Consider the following 18,944-nt stretch of genomic DNA (forward strand, 5'->3'; position numbering starts at 1 on the left):
CTATATGGAAGAATAAATGGGGAGCCCTATTACTATATGGAGGCGCTGAGGGGCGTCACTACTATATGAAGAAAAGAGAGGGGGGCACTATTGCTATATGGATGCTGTAGTGCAGTGGTGTTGGTTCAGTGTGACAGACAGTGACCACAGAAAAAGTTCACAACAAACGTGTTTAATGTCCACACTCACACAGTGTACAGCACACGGAATCCTCCGGCTCGCAGCCAGGAAACAAGACAGTCCATAAATGCGTCGCCGAGGGCGACTGCTCCACCGTATGATGCTGCGGGGTGCCAGGAGCTCGCTCTGCTGGCTCTATGTTAACTCCCACAGGCTGAGCTTCTGCAGAGCCGGACAAACTCAAACCCTATACTGCAATAGGCCACATGGAAATCCCGGCCAGAGGAAACGGACCAACCCCACTACCTTCCTGTAGTCCATTTAAAAAATAAAAGCCCCAAATGGATTTTTCCTGAACAATGCCCAGGCCAAATAGCTTGACCAGGTCCATACTTACTTTGCCTTGTGACTCACAGGTGTCCTGCTGTGAATACAAGGCACTCCAGCGGGTCTAATAGGACTCCGTCTGCATCCTAGGGATATATATTGAGCCTCGCATATGATCCCCTCACTGCCTCACAAGGCATAGCGGAATGGACTTGAACTAACAGCCTCATGAATGCCTATGTTTGGGACAGGAGACCTGTGAAATATGGATATCTTATTTCAGCCTCAGACTCGGTTGTATGATCACACTCCACATTTCTCTCAAACTCGAAAGTTGTTTTTCTATGTAATAAAAAGCTCACTGGGCAACACTCTGATTTCTCACAGATGAACGTCAATGACCATTAGTTATGGTTTTCTAACATTTCCTTTATGTTTGTGAAGCTATGTGACCAGAGAGGCCAAGAAGACAGGATCAAACCAAGTCCATGTTTTGTAATATATTCTCTGCCAAAACAAGGCCAAAACCTTCAGAAGACTGAATACACAGAAGTATATACCCTGAAGTATACCTCGGTGCACCACCCTGACGTATACCTCAGTGCACCACCATGAAGTATACCTTGGTGCACCACCCTGACATATATCTCTGTGCATCACCCTGAAGTATACCTCGGTGCACCACCCTGAAGTATACCTCAGTGCACCACCCTGACATATATCTCTGTGCATCACCCTGAAGTATACCTCGATGCACCACCATGAAGTATACCTTGGTGCACCACCCTGACGTATATCTCTGTGCATCACCCTGAAGTATACCTCGGTGCACCACCCTGAAGTATACCTCAGTGCACCACCCTGACATATATCTCTGTGCATCACCCTGAAGTATACCTCGATGCACCACCCTGAAGTATACCTCGGTGCACCACCCTGAATTATACCTCGGTGCACCACCCTGACATATATCTCTGTGCATCACCCTGAAGTATACCTCGGTGCACCACCCTGACATATACCTCAGTGCACCACCCTTAAGTATACCTCGATGCAGCACCCTGAAATAAACCTCGGTGCACCACCCTGACATATACCTCGGTGCACCACCCTGAAGTATACCTTGGTGTACCACCATGAAGTATACCTCGATGCACCACCCTGAAGTATACCTTGGTGTACCACCCTGTAGTATACCTCGGTGCTTCACCCTGAAATAAACCTCAGTCACCACTCTGACGTAAATCTCAGTGCAAAACCCTTAAGTAAATCTCGGTGCTCCACCCTGACGTATATCTTGGTGCATCCTTCTGAAGCATACCTCAGTGAACCACCCTGAAGTATACATCAGTGCATCACCCTGAATTATACCTTGGTGCACCACCCTGAATTATATCTCGGTGCACCACCATGAAGTATACCTCGGAGCACAACCCTGACATATACCTCGGTGTACTACCCTGAATTATACCTCGGTGTACCACCCTGACATATATCTCGGTGTGCAACCCTGAAATATACCTCGGTGCAACACTCTGAAGTATACCTCGGTGCACCACCCTGAAGTATACCTCGGTGCACCACCCTGAAGTATACCTCGGTGCACCACCCTGAAGTATACCTCGGTGCACCACCCTGAAGTATACCTCGGTGCACCACCCTGACATATACCTCGGTGCACCACCCTGACATATACCTCGGTGCACCACCCTGAAGTATACCTCGGTGCAACACCCTGAAGTATACCTCGGTGCATCACCCTAAAGTATACCTCGGTGCATCACCCTGAAGTATACCTCGGTGCATCACCCTGAAGTATACCTCGGTGCACCACCCTGAAGTATACCTCGGTGCACCACCCTGAAGTATACCTCGGTGCACCACCCTGACATATACCTCGGTGCACCACCCTGACATATACCTCGGTGCACCACCCTGAAGTATACCTCGGTGCAACACCCTGAAGTATACCTCGGTGCATCACCCTAAAGTATACCTCGGTGCATCACCCTGAAGTATACCTCGGTGCATCACCCTAAAGTATACCTCGGTGCATCACCCTGAAGTATACCTCGGTGCAACACCCTGAAGTATACCTCGGTGCATCACCCTAAAGTATACCTCGGTGCATCACCCTGAAGTATACCTCGGTGCATCACCCTAAAGTATACCTCAGTGCAACACCCTGAAGTATACCTCAGTGCATCACCCTAAAGTATACCTCAGTGCAACACCCTGAAGTATACCTCGGTGCATCACCCTAAAGTATACCTCAGTGCAACACCCTGAAGTATACCTCAGTGCATCACCCTGAAGTAAATCTCGGTGCATCACCCTGAAGTATACCTCGGTGCATCACCCTGAAGTATACCTTGATGAACCACTGACGAAAACCTCAGTGCAGTGTAATTATTAATACATTAGTAGAGTCACTTAATTTGTCATGTAGATTATATCTAAATGTAAACTATGAAGTGGGGTTCAAAAGTAAACATTTTTTGTAATAATGTCTACCAGATTGATTCCTTAAAGGGAATCTGTCACGAGGTTTTTGCAATGTAATTTGAGAGCAGCATAATGTAGAAGCAGAGATCATGATTACAGTTATGTGTCACTTACTGGGCTGTGTTTTGCTGTTTCAATACCATCAATGTTTTACCAGCAAGAGATTATTACTAGAGGACTAGGTGTCTTACGCCTCCTAGTCAACTGCTCTGTGTAACTCCATCCCCACAGCTCTCTGTCACTATACAGCGTACACAGGAAGCTGCCAACCAGAGGTGTGGGCGGGGTTACACACAGCTCAGCATTCAGAGCCCTGCTAGATCTGCAGCAGAGAACACTGTGATTCTATTACAACAGCTGCACCCAGTAAACTAAAGGTACCATCACATTAAGCGACGCTGCGGCGATATAGACAACGAGCCGATCGCTGCAGCGTCGCTGTTTAGGTCGCTGTAGAGACGTCAAACACAGGCAACAGCTGAACGATGCAGGAGCGATCTAGTGACGTACTTATCGTTCTCGCTGGTTGTTCGCTCCATGAGAAACCATTGCAGGCATCGTCGCTTTTGCTGTCAAACATGACGATACACGCCGACCTGACGACCAAATAAAGTTCCGGACTTCTAGCTACGACCAGCGATGTCACAGCAGAATCCAGATCGCTGATGCATGTCAAACACAACGAGATCGCTATCCAGGATGCTGCAACGTCACGGATCGCTGTCGTTCTCGTTGGAAAGTTGCTCAGTGTGAAGGAACCTTAAGTGATACATCGCTGGAATCAGGATCTCTCCCCCCTACATCATGCTGCTCTCAGATTACATAGCAAATCCTGCTGGTAGAGTCCCTTTAATTAACCCCTTAAGCCCCAAGGGTGGTTTGCACGTTAATGACCGGGCCAATTTTTACAATTCTGACCACTGTCCCTTTATGAGGTTATAACTCTGGAACGCTTCAACGGATCTTGGCGATTCTGACACTGTTTTCTCGTGACATATTGTACTTCATGATAGTGGTAAAATTTCTTCGATATAACTTGCGTTTATTTGTGAAAAAAACACAAATTTGGCGAAAATTTTGAAAATGTTGCAATTTTCCAACTTTGAATTTTTATGCCCTTAAATCACAGAGATATGTCATGTAAAATATTTAATAAGTAACTTTTCCCACATGTCTACTTTACATCAGCACAATTTTGGAACCAACATTTTTTTTTGTTAGGGAATTATAAGGCTATGTGCACACGTTGCGGAATCTCTGCGGATACGCAGCGTTTTTTGCGGTGCAGAAACGCTGCAGATCCGCAATTGATTTACAGTACAATGTAAATCAATGAGAAAAAAAAATGTTGTGCACACTTTGCGGAAAATCCGCTGCGGAAACGCTGCGGTTTAAAAGAAGTAGCATGTCACTTATTTTTTTGTGAATCTGCAGCGTTTTTGTACCCATTCCATTGTAGAAAACCGCAGGGGTAAAAACCGCAGCAAATGCGCAAGAAAACCGCAGCAAAAACGCACAAATAATGCTGCGGAACCGCACAAAAAAACGCTGCGGAACCGCAGGTGCGTTTTCTGCCAGGAGAGGCAGAATCCGCACCAGAAATTCCTAAGCCTAATCCGCAACGTGTGCACATAGCCTTAGAGTTAAAAGTTGACCAGCAATTTCTCATTTTTACAACACCAATATTTTTTAGAGACCACATCACATTTGAAGTCATTTTGAGGGGTCTATATGATCGAACATAACCAAGTGTGACACCATTCTAAAAACTGCACCCCTCAAGGTGCTCAAAACCACATTCAAGAAGTTTATTAACCCTTCAGGTGTTTCACAGGAATTTTTGGAATGTTTTAAAAGAAATTAACAATTTTTTACTTCAGCTCCAATTTGTTTTATTTTCCCAAGGGTAAGAGAAGAAATTGGACCCCAAAAGTTGTTGTGCCATTTGTTTTGAGTATGCCGATACCCCATATGTGGGGGTAAACCACTGTTTGGGCGCATGGCAGAGCTCGGAAGGGAAGGAGTGCCGTTTGACTTTTCAATGCAAAATTGACTGGAATTGAGATGGGACGCCATGTTGCGTTTGGAGAGCCCCTGATGTGCCTAAACATTGGAACCCCCCACAGGTGATACCATTTTGGAAAGGAAACCCCCTAAGGAACTTATCTAGATGTGTGGTGAGCACTTTAACCCACCAAGTGCTTCACAGAAGTTTATAATGCAGAGCCGTAAAAATAAAAAATCACATTTTTTCACAAATATGATTTTTTTCGCCTCCAATTTTTTATTTTCCCAAGGGTAAGAGAAGAAATTGAATGCCAAAAGATGTTGTGCCATTTGTTCTGAGTACACCGATACCCCACATGTGGGGGTAAACCACTGTTTGGGCGCATGGCAGAGATCAGAAGGAAAGGAGCGCCATTTGACTTTTCAATGCAAAATTGACTGGAATTGAGATGGGACACCATGTCACGTTTGGAGAGCCCCTGATGGGCCTAAACATTGAAACCCCCCACAAATGACACCATTTTGGAAAGTAGACCCCCTAAGGAACTTATCTAGCTGTGTTTTGACAGATTTGAACCCCCAAGTGTTTCACTACAGTTTATAATGCAGAGCCGTGAAAATAAAAATTAATTTTTTTTTCACAAAAATTGTTTAGCCCCCAGTTTTGTATTTTCCCAAGGGTAACAGGAGAAATTCCACCCCAAAAGTTGTTACCCAATTTGTCCTGAGTATGCTGATACCCCATATGTGGGGGGGAACCACCGTTTGGGAGCATGACAGAGCTCGGAAGGGAAGGAGCGCCATTTGGAATGCAGACTTAGATGGATTGGTCTGCAGGCGTCACGATGCATTTGCAGAGCCACTGATGCACCTAAACAGTAGAAACCCCCCACAAGTGACACCATTTTGGAAACTAGACCCCCTAAGGAACTTATCTAGATGTGTTTTGACAGCTTTGAACCCCCAAGTGTTTCACTACAGTTTATAACGCAGAGTCGTGAAAATAAATTTTTTTCCCACAAAAATGTTTTTTTAGACCCCCAAATTTTTATTTTCCCAAGGGTAACAAGAGAAATTGGACCACAATAGTTGTCCAATTTGTCCTTAGTATGCTGATACCCCATATGTGGGGGTAAACCCCTGTTTGGGTGCACGGGAGAGCTCGGAAGGGAAGGAGCACTGTTTTACTTTTTCAACGCAGAATTGGCTGGAATTGAGATCGGACGCCATGTAGCGTTTGGAGAGCCCTGATGTGCTAAACAGTGGAAACCCCCAATTCTAACTGAAACTCTAACCCCAACACACCCCTAACCATATTCCCAACCATAACCCTAACCACACCCCTAACCCTGACACACCCCTAACCCTAAACCCAACTGTAAATGTGACCCTAACCCTAACTTTAGCCTCAACCCTAACTTTAGCCCCAACCCTAACTTTAGCCCCAACCCTAACCCTAACTTTAGCCCCAACCCTAACTTTAGCCCCAACCCTAACTCTAACTTTAGCCCCAACCCTAACCCAAGCCCCCACCCTAACCCCAACCCTAACCCCATCACTATCCCCAACCCTAGCCCCAACCCTAACCCTAACCCCAACCCAAGCCCTAACCCTAATGGGAAAATGGAAATAAATACATTTTTTAAATGTTTTTAATGTTTCCCTAACTAAGGGGGTGATGAAGGGGGGTTTGATTTAATTTTATAGCAGGTTTTCTAGCGGATTTTTATGATTGGCAGCCGTCACACACTAAAAGACGCTTTTTATTTCAAAAAATATTTTTTTGTGTTACCACATTTTGAGACCTATAATTATTCCATATTTTGGTCCACAGAGTCATGTGAGGTCTTGTTTTTTGCGGGACGAGTTGACGTTTTTAATGGTAACATTTTCGGGCACGTGACATTTTTTGATCGCTTTTTATTCCAATTTTTGTGAGTCAGAATGACCAAAAACCAGCTATTCATGAATTTCTTTTGGGAGGGGCATTTATACCGTTCCGCGTTTGGTAAAATGGATAAAGCAGTTTTATTCTTCGGGTCAGTACGTTTACAGCGATACCTCATTTATATATTTTTTTATGTTTTGGCGCTTTTTATACGATAAAAACTATTTTATAGAAAAAATAATTATTTTTGCATCGCTTTATTCTGAGGACTGTAACTATTTTATTTTTTTGCTGATTATGCTGTATGGCGGCTCGTTTTTTGCAGGACAAGATGATGTTTTCAGCGGTACCATGGTTATTTATATCCGTCTTTTTGATCGCGTGTTATTCCACTTTTTGTTCGGTGGTATGATAATAAAGCGTTGTTTTTTGCCTCGGTTTTTTTTTTTTACAGTGTTCACTGAAGGGGTTAACTATTGGGACAGTTTTATAGGTCGGGTCATTACGGACGCGGCGATACTAAATATGTGTACTTTTATTGTTTTTTTTTTTACTTAGATAAAGAAATGTATTTATGGGAACAATATATATATATATATTTTTTTTTTTCTTTATTTAGGAATTTAAAAAAAAAAATTTTTTACACATCAAAAAAAAATTTTTTTAAACTTTTTTACTTTGTCCCGGGGGACATCACTGTATAGTGACAGATCGCTGATCTGACACTTTGAAGAACTGTGTCAGATCAGCGATCTGGCATGCCCTGCTGCTTGGTTACCTTGGTTGCCTGCTCTGGACCTGGAAGTACTCCCTGCAGGACCTGGAAGTAGCCCTGCAGACATTTTGGATCTGGGGCCTGCAGGGAGGAGACGCTCGGTACAAGGTGAGCACATCGCCTTGTACCTATCGTCTCAGGGAAGCCCGCAGGGAGCCCCCTCCCTGTGCGATGCTTCCCTATGCCCCCGGAACACTGCGATCATGTTTGATCGCAGTGTGCTGGGGTTAATGTGCCGGGAGTGGTCTGTGACCGCTCCTGGCACATAGTGCCGGATGTCAGCTGCGATAGTCAGCTGACACCCGGCCGCAATCGGCTGATCGTGTATGACGTACTATCCTGTCACTGGGAATTAAGTCCCAGGTCACCTTGACGGGATAGTACGTCATATGGGATTAGGGAGTTAAAGCAAATAAGACAGCAAAAATTAATGTGCTAGCTATAAAAATCTATGGGATGTTAAAATTGTAGTTTTTTTGTGCTAATCACTCCCGCCCCTACCCTCACCCCCCCCCCCCCAAAAAAAAAAACAATAAAAAGCTGAAAGTGTTAGGCTGCCGTCATGCTAGCTTTATTTGGTCAGTATTTTGCATCAGTATTTGCAAGTAAAAAAAAAAAGAAGTGGGTGATAAACACAGAAGTGGTACATATGTTTCTATTATACTTTTCCTCTAATTGTTCCACTCCTGGTTTTGGCTTACAAATACTGATGTAAAATACTGACCAAATACTGCTAGTGTGACGGTGGCCTTATAGAAGTAAGACATTTATTGGCTAACTAGTCCAACTGGGTTTTGGTGTAAATGTTGACATCTCTATTGAACTCAATGGAAAAATTTGCAACTAATCTGCAAAAGAAATGAACTTGCTATGGATGTAAAGATTGTACCACAGTAGATTTACATTCGGCCACCTCTGTGCTCTGTAGAGTATAAGATCAGGTTCACAAAATGCACAAAAAACCCAGGAGTCTGATCTAATCTTCCCGGGCAGCCGTGACTTTTACTATCTCCTTCCTGTTAATAGAATCAGTGAGCATTTCTTACGCCTTACACAAAATAATTCCCTTCCTAGCAAAATAAAGCTTAGCAGCGACAGCAAGCGACTGCCTGAGGGTAATGAGAAAAATTCAAGGAAAGGTCTCTGCTTCATCCAATAGATCTATCAGCTGAAAAATGAGCAGTGGTTAAGACTTCCATCTGCAACACTTACTCCCTCCACGGTCATTGGATTGTGAGCCAGGTATAAGCGCTACCAGATGTGACAAGGAAACACCATCAATTACAGTGACCTCACACTGATGTGACATTTACATTTTGCTATGAATCTCTTGTACTATTTCCTCCCCTTACCTGTGTTTGCTGCGGAGAGGTCTTGACTTTGGTTCACCTCTATGTTTGGTTGGGGTGTAGACATGGTAACTGCGAGTTCTGGGTTTAACTCAGCGGAATTGGTGACTTTTGGAGAAACTCTTCCTTCCGTAACAAGAGTATTTTCTGTAACATTGAAGACAGATTTGTCGTCGGACATCACAGTGATTCCAGGAGAAGTACTGAGCATCGCTGCCTCGGGATGTTCTTCTACCACAGGACCTGCCATAGTAAGCTCAGTCACACCTAGGTTTTTAGGACTCTGGGTTGTAAATTTTGTGTCATCCCAATCTTCTCCTAAATGTGGGAAAATCAGTTCTCCATCGTCAATGCTTTTAATTACTATCATTGTAGGGTCCAGGTCTTCAGGAATTTCAGCGTTGACTGTAGTTAACGATTGGGCAGAGAGCTGGGAAGATGCTGTAGAGTAGTCAGTTTCGGTTTCAACAATGCTGGTCCTTGGGTTGGTTGTTAACATCTCTATGGTGTTGACTTGAGATGAATTTTCCAAATTGTTTTGATTTAAGTCAGTTTGATTATTTTCTGTTTGGGGGAAACTTTCCTCGGCATCTTCATTTTTGGTTTCAATTGCAGGTGCCACACTTTGTACAAAACCAACAGTGGAACCAGCCGTGGTGAGAACTCCATTGTCATCTGATGTCTTACCTTGGCCAGTCGGATCAACCTCAATAAATCCAAGACTATCGACTTCTGGACTTATTTCAGCCACTATGCTGCTATTTTGTGGGTTCAAGTTATATTGAGATTCTTGAGGAACAACAAGTTCTTTGTTTAATGAGTTCATATAAGGAGACGTGTTAATGGTATATCTTTCGAAGGTAGATGTAGTAGGTGGAAGAACGTCATTAACATCTGTGTTAACTGTTCCATCATACCCTCCGTTGACTTCAGGGATACTACGCTTATGTAGCCTTTGAAGGGAGAGACATGTTGCATTTGGTGAAAGCAGCAGGAGGCAACATAGCACCCCGCATGTATGGAAGACGAGTGACCTCTTCATGGCGCTTGATGGAGCTGCTGATATATTCAGAAAGCAGAGTCCTTAAAGAAAGGAAAAAAATCAATATATTACTACATAGATATAACTATAGGTTAAACGGTCGTCCAGGATTAGAAGGCTCTACATTTTTCCAAAACAGCACCACTCTTCACTGTCTCTCTACTGAAGTCTCATTAACCAGAGCAACACTGTATAAAGGAAAACTGTACATTTTTATTCTTATACTGGACAACCCGATTTAAAGGGGTCAACTTAGGAGATATGTTTTTTACTTAAATGCATATATTTGGGGCTGAAAACATTTTTTGCAATTGGGTTCCATTAACATGTTTACACCGTTTGGCTTTTACAGACTCTTTGTTTCCCTGAACATTCAACTTGGATGTCGTCTGTGGTCATAAATCAGCTGAGTGGAGCTCAGAAAAAGACAGATAAAAGAGTTATAAACTGCTCGCCAGGTCTTTGCGGTGGAGCTGACTGATGGATCCAAAGCTAACTGATTCTGCAGCCAGCAATAGACAGTGAAACACAGGTGCTATAGAAGACAAAAGGCGCAACATATTTAATGAAACCCAATTGCAAAAATGATTTTAAGCCCAAAATAAATGCGTTCAAGTAAAAAAAAAATAGATAAACAAAAAACATTGTCCCCTTAAGCAAAATTATGTATAATATTAGTTTTATAGGCACACCATCAATTTTAGTTCATGACAAGCCCTGATAAACATCAAAGGAGAAGGTACCGGTATTTCTAAGAAATGTTTGCAAAAGGTGTAGAACTCAGCAGGAGTATAATATTCACAGGTCGTAGGTCAATATGAGAAATGTATATTGCACCAAAGCTTGTAATAAAAAAATAAAAAAAAGCTTTCAAGGCACAATCTGCACCAGGGTCCCCACCTATCATGTGCCATTGATTAAATGGACTCCCAGCGGTCGATTGTGACTGCTTCCTCCACACCCCATATGTCTACTATTACATACTGTTGTTTTAGCTCGTTATTACCTTGTTGTAATACGTCCACATGCAGTTTTTACAAGAATATTTTCAGTCTCTCCTCTGTACATTTCACCTAAAATATGCTCCAGCTTTGCAGCACCCCTAAGGGAATATACTTAATATTTTAAAGGGTAACTAAACCAAACGCATATTACACAAAAAAAGTCATTAAACCCACCAATATTTTTGCAGGATTTGGCCGACAGTCTAATGTGTATGCACCCCCCTTGAGTCTCTCCCAACCAATTGTGTCAGAAAAGATAATGGTCAGGCTATTTGGATTTTTGTTATTCAGGACATAAACCGCTGCCAGAGCCTTTTGGCAGCAGCTTTCTCCTCTTTGCCCTTTAAAAACACATGAATGTTCTTCTGAACTGAGGGCTCATGTGCATGGGGAAGTTGGCAGAGATAGCTGTCAGTCAAACTGGATTTTTAAAGGGGTTAAAATAAGTTGTCATCTTTCCACAATATAGCGATCCGACAGAACGGGGAACTTTTTTCCCATTTAAAATGGAGCTGCAGTGCACATGTGTAAGGAGATGGACATACTGCCCACGTTCCCCCTTGAAGACATGAGTATTGTTATGGTGTATAATGTGAATTGAGATATGCGTTATTGGTGATGGTGTGGTGTTCTGCCAGACAGTAAGGAGAGTTAGAGTTAATCCCAACATCGAAATTACCCTGGAGGGTTCAACCATAACTCCCAAGCAGCATGCCCGCTGTCTTGGGGTCATATTCGACACCGAACTTTCCTTTACTCTCTATATCCGATCACTCACTCGCTCTTGTCACCTGCATCTTAAAAACATCTCCAGAATCCGACCTTTTCTCACCGTTGAAACTGCTAAGACTCTTACTGTTGCTCTCATTCATTCCTGTCTGGACTACTGCAACTCTCTTCTGATCGGTCTCCCTCTTTCCAAACTTTCTCCTCTCCAATCCATCTTGAATGCGGCAGCCAGGGTCATATTTCTGTCCAGCCGCTTCACCGATGCCTCCATCTTGTGCCAGTCATTATGTGAAGGAACAAATTATGAAAGATTCTCCATTTTGTGCTTTGACTCCATTTTGTTGTTGGTTAAAGATAAATTCTGTTATTTATTTAGGTAGAAGGTTACAGCTGCTATGAAATAATTCTGTCCTGTTTCTCACGAAGATAATATTTTGTTATTCAGCTAGTCTATGGTTCATAATTGGTATAAAGACCTTGAGTGTTCTAATTGGAGCCGAGCCAGATAAGAGACTCGTGGGGGTATCGCTATACAAGACTGAGGCATCTGTTAATATGTTTTTCTATGCCAAAAAGACATGACCATATCTGTAGTTTCCATTTTTCCTGTATCCTCATGGGTTAAGTTTTTCCTGTATTCTTATAGGTTAAGAACTGTGAACGTGTTCTTATGCTGATTGGTTGAAGTATAATTTCTATGACTATGAAAAGTCAGACAATAAACAGGGGCACAGAGATCTGCTCGATCCCCCACACAGAGGCACGAGTCTCCGTCTGGTCATTTTCAGTTGCCGGCAACGCCCTTTAGATTAATTTGGAAATCACTGAGTCAACCGTGAAGGGTCACTTTAGATCCTCCCTCAACAGCTTGGCGCCCAACGTGGAGCCCCAACCAGGCACGCCTCTGCCCCCCGGAGGACAACAAGACAAAGGACCCTCAGAGCGGACACAGGCACTGGAAAATTGGGACTGATCATCCCCCACAACAACCACGGTAAGTTGACAGTTATACTGTCCAGACTGACCGTTTGGTGTGGTTTTCCTGTGTTTGTTGCTGCAAGGAGGATCTGAGGTTTGTCCCCGATGGTGGGTGATTTTTGGGTGGAATCATATAGAGGTGTAGTTCCGTTGGGAGCCCAGTGCTCGAACCGTACCTCATAAGGGACGGACACCCCGGATTGACCAGTGATGCAATTCTCTTTATAGTCAAAATATCCTGAATTCCTGATCATTGTTAGAATCAGGCGCGGTGAGGTGATCGAAGATTGGGTAGGATACGTAACTCAGGAATATATAGAAGTATACAATATATATATCCAGAGGTATTCGGAGGGATGTCTAAGACGCCCTCCTCCTTTCACTGAGTACCGCGTTTTTGGGTTGTCCCAGTGGGGGACAGGTAAACCTAGTGGAATAGACTATATACGGCCGCTCTGGTACTATGCACGACAAAGTAAGGATATTTAGCTCTAAAGGAGAATCATGTTTCCATGGAAGTAAGAGAAGACTTTGAATTTGTGTGTTGAATCTGATATTGTTAGCCCAAAGATGAGGAAAATATTCTCAATGATTGGTTTTTCTAAGGTGTTCTGGCATATGAATTGTGCGATGAAGGTTTTGTAGAAATTAATTAAGTCTGAGAACTGCTGCATTCTGTTTCTGTGTATAGATTTCCAAAATATCCGATGGGAGGGGTCAAACAGCTGCGCTATTGCTTTCTTTTGTGTTGAGGAATGCTGTGATGTTCTTATCAGTTCTGTGTTTCTGGTATGGAGGGGGCGAGTCGCTGCGTCCTCTCGGAATTTTCTATCCTTGTGTTGTGTAGTATGTGCAATAGTACAATGTTGTATTGAATTAGAAAGAAATATCGTAAGTTCAAGTTGGAATTTGAAAGTGAAAGAATTGTGCCTATTTTAGAAGAAAACATGTAAGAGATTGTTTGGTTATCAGTGTAAGTAATTAAAAGATTGGTAAAAGATTTATCTGCTTCAAGTTGAGTGGTTGATATATAGCAAATTAAGGATTAACAGAGAAAGTGAATTCGGATTTGTTTTTGTTACGTTGAAAAAGGGAAGTTGTCTATTACTATGACAAAAAGTGGATGTTTGTGGTGCAAGAAGGAACTGAAAAAGTGATTGAGGGTAATGTGTTAGAAAGACAAACAATTAAAAATGATAATCTGAAACAGGGGGGCTCCCTGCTAGATGATAAGGTCCCTCCCCAGGAAATCAAGTCTCTTCTCCCGACTGTAAGCCCTATGCCCCTTAACCCCAAAGCTCCAATATATCCTGGGTTGTCAAAACTTAGTGCACCCCCACCCTATAATCCTGCCGGGTGGATTTGTGATGTATGCGGAGTTACTAATTCTCAGTGGAGAGAGGTCTGTTACAATTGTGAAGCAAGAAGACCCGGAGTTGTAGCCTCCACCTTTCCCTTGCTAAACGCTGACGGCACTTATTATCAGCCACCGCCAGCACCAGTCTATAGACAAATAGCAGCGAATCGAGAGATTTATTCCACTCCCCGGAAAGATCTGTTACACTTACTCCATGTGAAGGCTGGAGAGGGGTATTTTCCAATTATTGAGGGTCGCATGATGTATAACCTGGACGGGGGAACCTATGAAAGTGGTGTTGATTTCTGTAATGCTTTAAAGGTTTGGGCACAAGATAGACGAGCGGACCAAGCTACCCCCCTCACAGATGTCACACAGGACAAGGGGGAGACTGCCGAGAAGTTCTATGGGCGTCTTATGGTAGTACTTAAAGATTTGGGGTTTTCACTGTATAATAAAGCTTATTCACACCTTTTTGTGGCAACTTTGATGTCCGGCCTTAAATCTGAATTGAAAGAGCCAATAATGTCAGTTAGACCTGACATCAAGAATTCCACTCCGGACGATGCACTAAAAGTAATTAAAAGTTTTCAGAAGAACTTAACCCGCTCTGTATCAGCAGTAAAATTAGAAGTTAAATCAAGCAGCTGCGCTCTCTAGCCCCCAGCTCAGTACAAGGACGCAGCTGGTTCCTTATCAGTGGCCCAAGCAAAAGGCTGCAGCTCCAGCCCCCCCTCCCTTACACAAATCCAGTCTCATACTTCAATATCCATTTTAACCCTGTGTCTGGAAATATCCCTCGCTATGTTAATTCTCAGATCAAGAGTTTGTTTTAATTAGAGTAGATGGCAGACCCAATAAACATACTCTTACAAAACCCATCCCTGTGGGACCTTTCCCTGAAGTCACTGCTCCGTTCGTAATCTCTCCCTCATGTCCGGTAAATTTACTGGGGACAGATTTATTATCACAGTTCCGCTCCAGAATATAATTTTCAAGATGATGGTCAAATGGTATTTACGTTATATAACCCCTATGCAGATGAACATAATGAGATGTGTATCTTACATGCCCTTCCCACGGTTATGATGGCCCTGATAGGCCCAGATTCACCCCAATAATACCTGTAAAACCAGTAAAAGTGTTTCTTAAACCTGGTGCCCCCTTTTCCCAAAGTCCATCAGTACCCTTTGAAACATGATCAGGAGCGGGGCCTCAAGGGGCAAATACAAACGTTATTCGATAATGGTGCCCTGGTACCCTGTGTTTCTCCATGTAACACGCCCTTGTTTCCCGTTAAGAAAAAGACCCCACCCGGCCAACCCCCTGTGTACCGGCTGGTACAAGACCTACGGGCAGTTAATGCAGCTACTGTTCTAGAAACTCCAGTGGTGCCTAATCCATATACTCTTGTCCCAGATATCTCAGGATGCTGCTTGGTTCACAGTTATCGACCTCGCCAATGCCTTCTTCAGCATTCCATTACACCCAGATTGCCAGTTTGTTTGCATTCACTTATCAGGGACGACAATTGATGTGGACAGTTATGCCACAAGGGGCCCAAAACAGTCCCAATCAGTTTGCAAAAAATATGGGCGAGTGTCTTTAACCCTGTCAGTTAGAATATCCCTATGTCACGCTGCTTCAGTATGTGGGTAATTTTTTTTGTTGTGTGCACAGACAGAGCAGGAAGCCATTGTTGCCACTGTTAGTTTTCACAAGTATCTGGCAGATCTGAACTGTCGGGTTTCGGCCTAGAAACTTCGGTTCTGCCTTGGTCAAGTGATATTTTTGGGTCACTGTCTCCTTCAGGGTGCCAGACACCTCACAGAAGAAAGAACAATAGCCGTCAGCTACAAAGGATGAGACTGAGCTCCAGTGTTTCCTTGGACTATGTATTTATTGTTGTCAGTGGATACCGGACGCATCCCGCATAATGCAATTTCTCTACAAAGCCCTGAAAGACTGTTCAAGATATGCTGATGATTTTGGCAGATTCCACACCGGATAAGCTGTTACCACGGAAGATACTGTATTGCACGCAGCTGCACTCTCTCCCTCCCATCCTGTCAGGACAAGAAGCAGAATTTCAGGCTCTGTCTACTGCATGTGTTCTGGCCAAAGACAGGCGGGCTAATATATACACGGACTCACAGTATGCATTTGGTATTGCTCATGATTTTGGAGCCCTATGGACCAATCGAGGGTTTGTTACTACCGCCGGGACTCAGTGAAGAATGTTGAAGCTGTTAAAACCCTCATGGACTCAATCAAATTACCTACCCAGGTGGCCATTATCAAAGTTAAGGCACACGGTCCTAGGAACAGTCCACAGACTGTCGGTAACGCCTGTGCGGATATGCAAGCAAAAGCTGCTGCTCTCCTACCCGTTGAACAGCCCATACCAGCTATGGTGACCACACGCTCTCAGCGTAAACAGTTACAAGAAACACTGACTCTACAGGAACCTGATGATCTATGCCAGACTGAGGTTTTCTGCCGGACCCCGCGAGACCGCTTAATGACGATGCAGAGAATGTCTCCAAAGGAAGAAATGAAGCTGATGGAGCATGTATGGACAATGGTCTCTGGAAAAAGGACCAACTTGTGTGTCTCCATAAGCGGATGTACCCTGCTATTGCCACGTGGGCACATGGGCCCACACATCGAGGAAAAAAATAAATAAAACAGGCCCTAGCCCTGGTACAAAAATTCTACTGGACTCCAGGTATTTCTACAGTCCTGACAGCACTCAACCGTGCATGTAATATCTGTCAGACCTGCAATCCCGGTCAACTTCAACGTGTAACCCCGAAGCATCTTGCTAAGCCCGACTATCCTTTCCAAAGGCTCCAGGTGGACCACATCACGTTGCCTAAGTCTGAAGGTATGAATATTGTCTGGTGGTTGTCGATATGTTCTCCAATTGGCCAGAAGTATTCCCCGTTACCAACGTGACTGCAAAGATCACAGCAAAGAAACTGGTGATGGAAGTTATATGCAGATATGGTGTTCCAGAAGTTGATGAAAGTGACCAAGGTCCGGACTTTTCTTTTCATGTGTATCAGGAGGTTCTGACAATGCCTGGATCCACTGTAGCCCTCCATACTCCGTACCATCCACAATCTAGTAGGAAAGTTAAGAGGCTGAACGGCACACTGAAGGGACAATTGACCAAAATGATGCAGGAGACTACGGCTCCATGGCCAGGGCTCTTATATATTCGTACTACCCCTATTGCAAAACATGGCCTGTCCCCATATGAGATATTGTTTGGTGCTAGGTTCTCAGTTGTAAATTTTCAGTCTCAGTAGTTGTCAGAAGAAACTGACCGTGATGTTCAAAATGTTATTCAGCTTAGTAAAAATGTTGCTAACACCTATGTTTTAGTTTCTTCTTTCCTTCCAGATTCAGCAGAAACCGATATTGGTTATAATTTGAAGCCTGGTGGTCTTATGGTCGTGAAAAGCTATGTCAGAAAACACGGACTAGAACCCTTGTATGACGGCCCCTACCAAGTCCTCCTCATTACTCCTATGTCAGTAAAGCTGGAAGGAAGGCCTTCGTGGATTCATGTATCGCAGTGCAAGCTGGTCAAACAGACTAGTGGCAAATAAGGGGACATGATGTTTTGGTTTTTCGTATTTCCATTTAATAATATTGATAACCGAATGGGACAGCCTAAATTCTCCAACATCCTTGAATAATAAGTTTGTACAATATCATGAAAAATTAATAGTACAGATGGGTATAGCCAATAAAATTGTCAGTTCTATTTTCATTTACCCTATGATTACACAAATGTGGGATAAATTGGTTAGGGCCACAGATTATCCAGATGATCAAATTTGGGATATATTGGATATACTTAATACCACTGCCTGTGTTATGAATCTGTTGAAGGGTTTAAAGCCCACTGATTGCTCAGATTATGTCCCACTAATTCATGAAGCACCTAAACTAAAGGTCCCAGGGGGGATAACCGTATTAGCTGATAATTATACCTGCTATAATACCCACGACACTACGGGTACACCAGTAGGGGTCTTCGAGACAGGTTTCTGCAAAGAGAACAGTTCCCTGGATACTGACTTGCTAGCTAATCATACACAGTATATGTACAACATTTATTGGTTATGTGGAGATGGTAAGCTCCGTCCTAGGTTGCCTAATGCCTGGACAGGTCAATGCACCCTTGTTAAACTAGCTATGCAGTTCAAGATTTTACCTTGGGATCCGGAGACACCTGATGAATATACCCGAAGGAGGAGAAGTCTCCATATGAGTTATGAAGAAAATCCATTGATATATGTCGATGGCATTGGAGTGCCAAGGGGGGTGCCTGACCAATTTAAAGCCCAGAACTAGATCTATGCTAGCTTTGCTTCTATAATCCCACAGGTGCAGATTAATAAAAATGTTGATGGGATCAATTACATATATTACAGTGAACAAAGGTTTGTCAATTTTACCTGTGATGCTTTCCAAGGTATAGTTGAGGAGTTGAGCCCTAACACTAGAATGACCCTCCAAAACCGACTAGCCCTTGATACGATCTTAGCTGAGAAAGGAGGAGTCTGTGGCATGGTGGGAGAGGAATGTTGTACCTATATCCCTCAGAACTCTGGGGTAAATGGAAAGACCATGATAGCCCTTAAAAAGATAAATGGGTTAGCAGCAGAATTAAAAACTAATGTTGGAGTAGACACATCTTTCTTTTCCGGCTGGTTGGGTGGGCTCAAAAGATTCTTTCAACAAGCTTGTCTAGTACTGATTGCCCTTCTTGTAGTTGGATCGATAATCCTCTGTTGTGTTATTCCCCTGTATAAAAAGGGTATCACTAAGGCAACTCCGACTGGCACC

General features: G+C 43.4%; 1 protein-coding gene across 3 annotated transcripts in view; it reads right to left on the minus strand.

The window, feature by feature from the left end:
* ARMH4 (armadillo like helical domain containing 4) overlaps positions 1 to 18,944 on the minus strand; it is a 255,572-nt gene that overhangs the window by 199,022 nt on the left and 37,606 nt on the right. For all 3 annotated transcript variants that reach the window (XM_069733187.1, XM_069733193.1, XM_069733201.1), the window contains exon 2: positions 8,975 to 10,054. In XM_069733187.1, coding sequence (XP_069589288.1) covers positions 8,975 to 10,054 — 1,080 coding nt within the window. The remainder of the gene's footprint in view (positions 1 to 8,974; positions 10,055 to 18,944) is intronic.

The sequence above is a fragment of the Ranitomeya imitator genome, chromosome 1, assembly GCF_032444005.1.
Source record: "Ranitomeya imitator isolate aRanImi1 chromosome 1, aRanImi1.pri, whole genome shotgun sequence".
In the NCBI taxonomy this organism is placed as follows: Eukaryota; Metazoa; Chordata; class Amphibia; order Anura; family Dendrobatidae; genus Ranitomeya; species Ranitomeya imitator.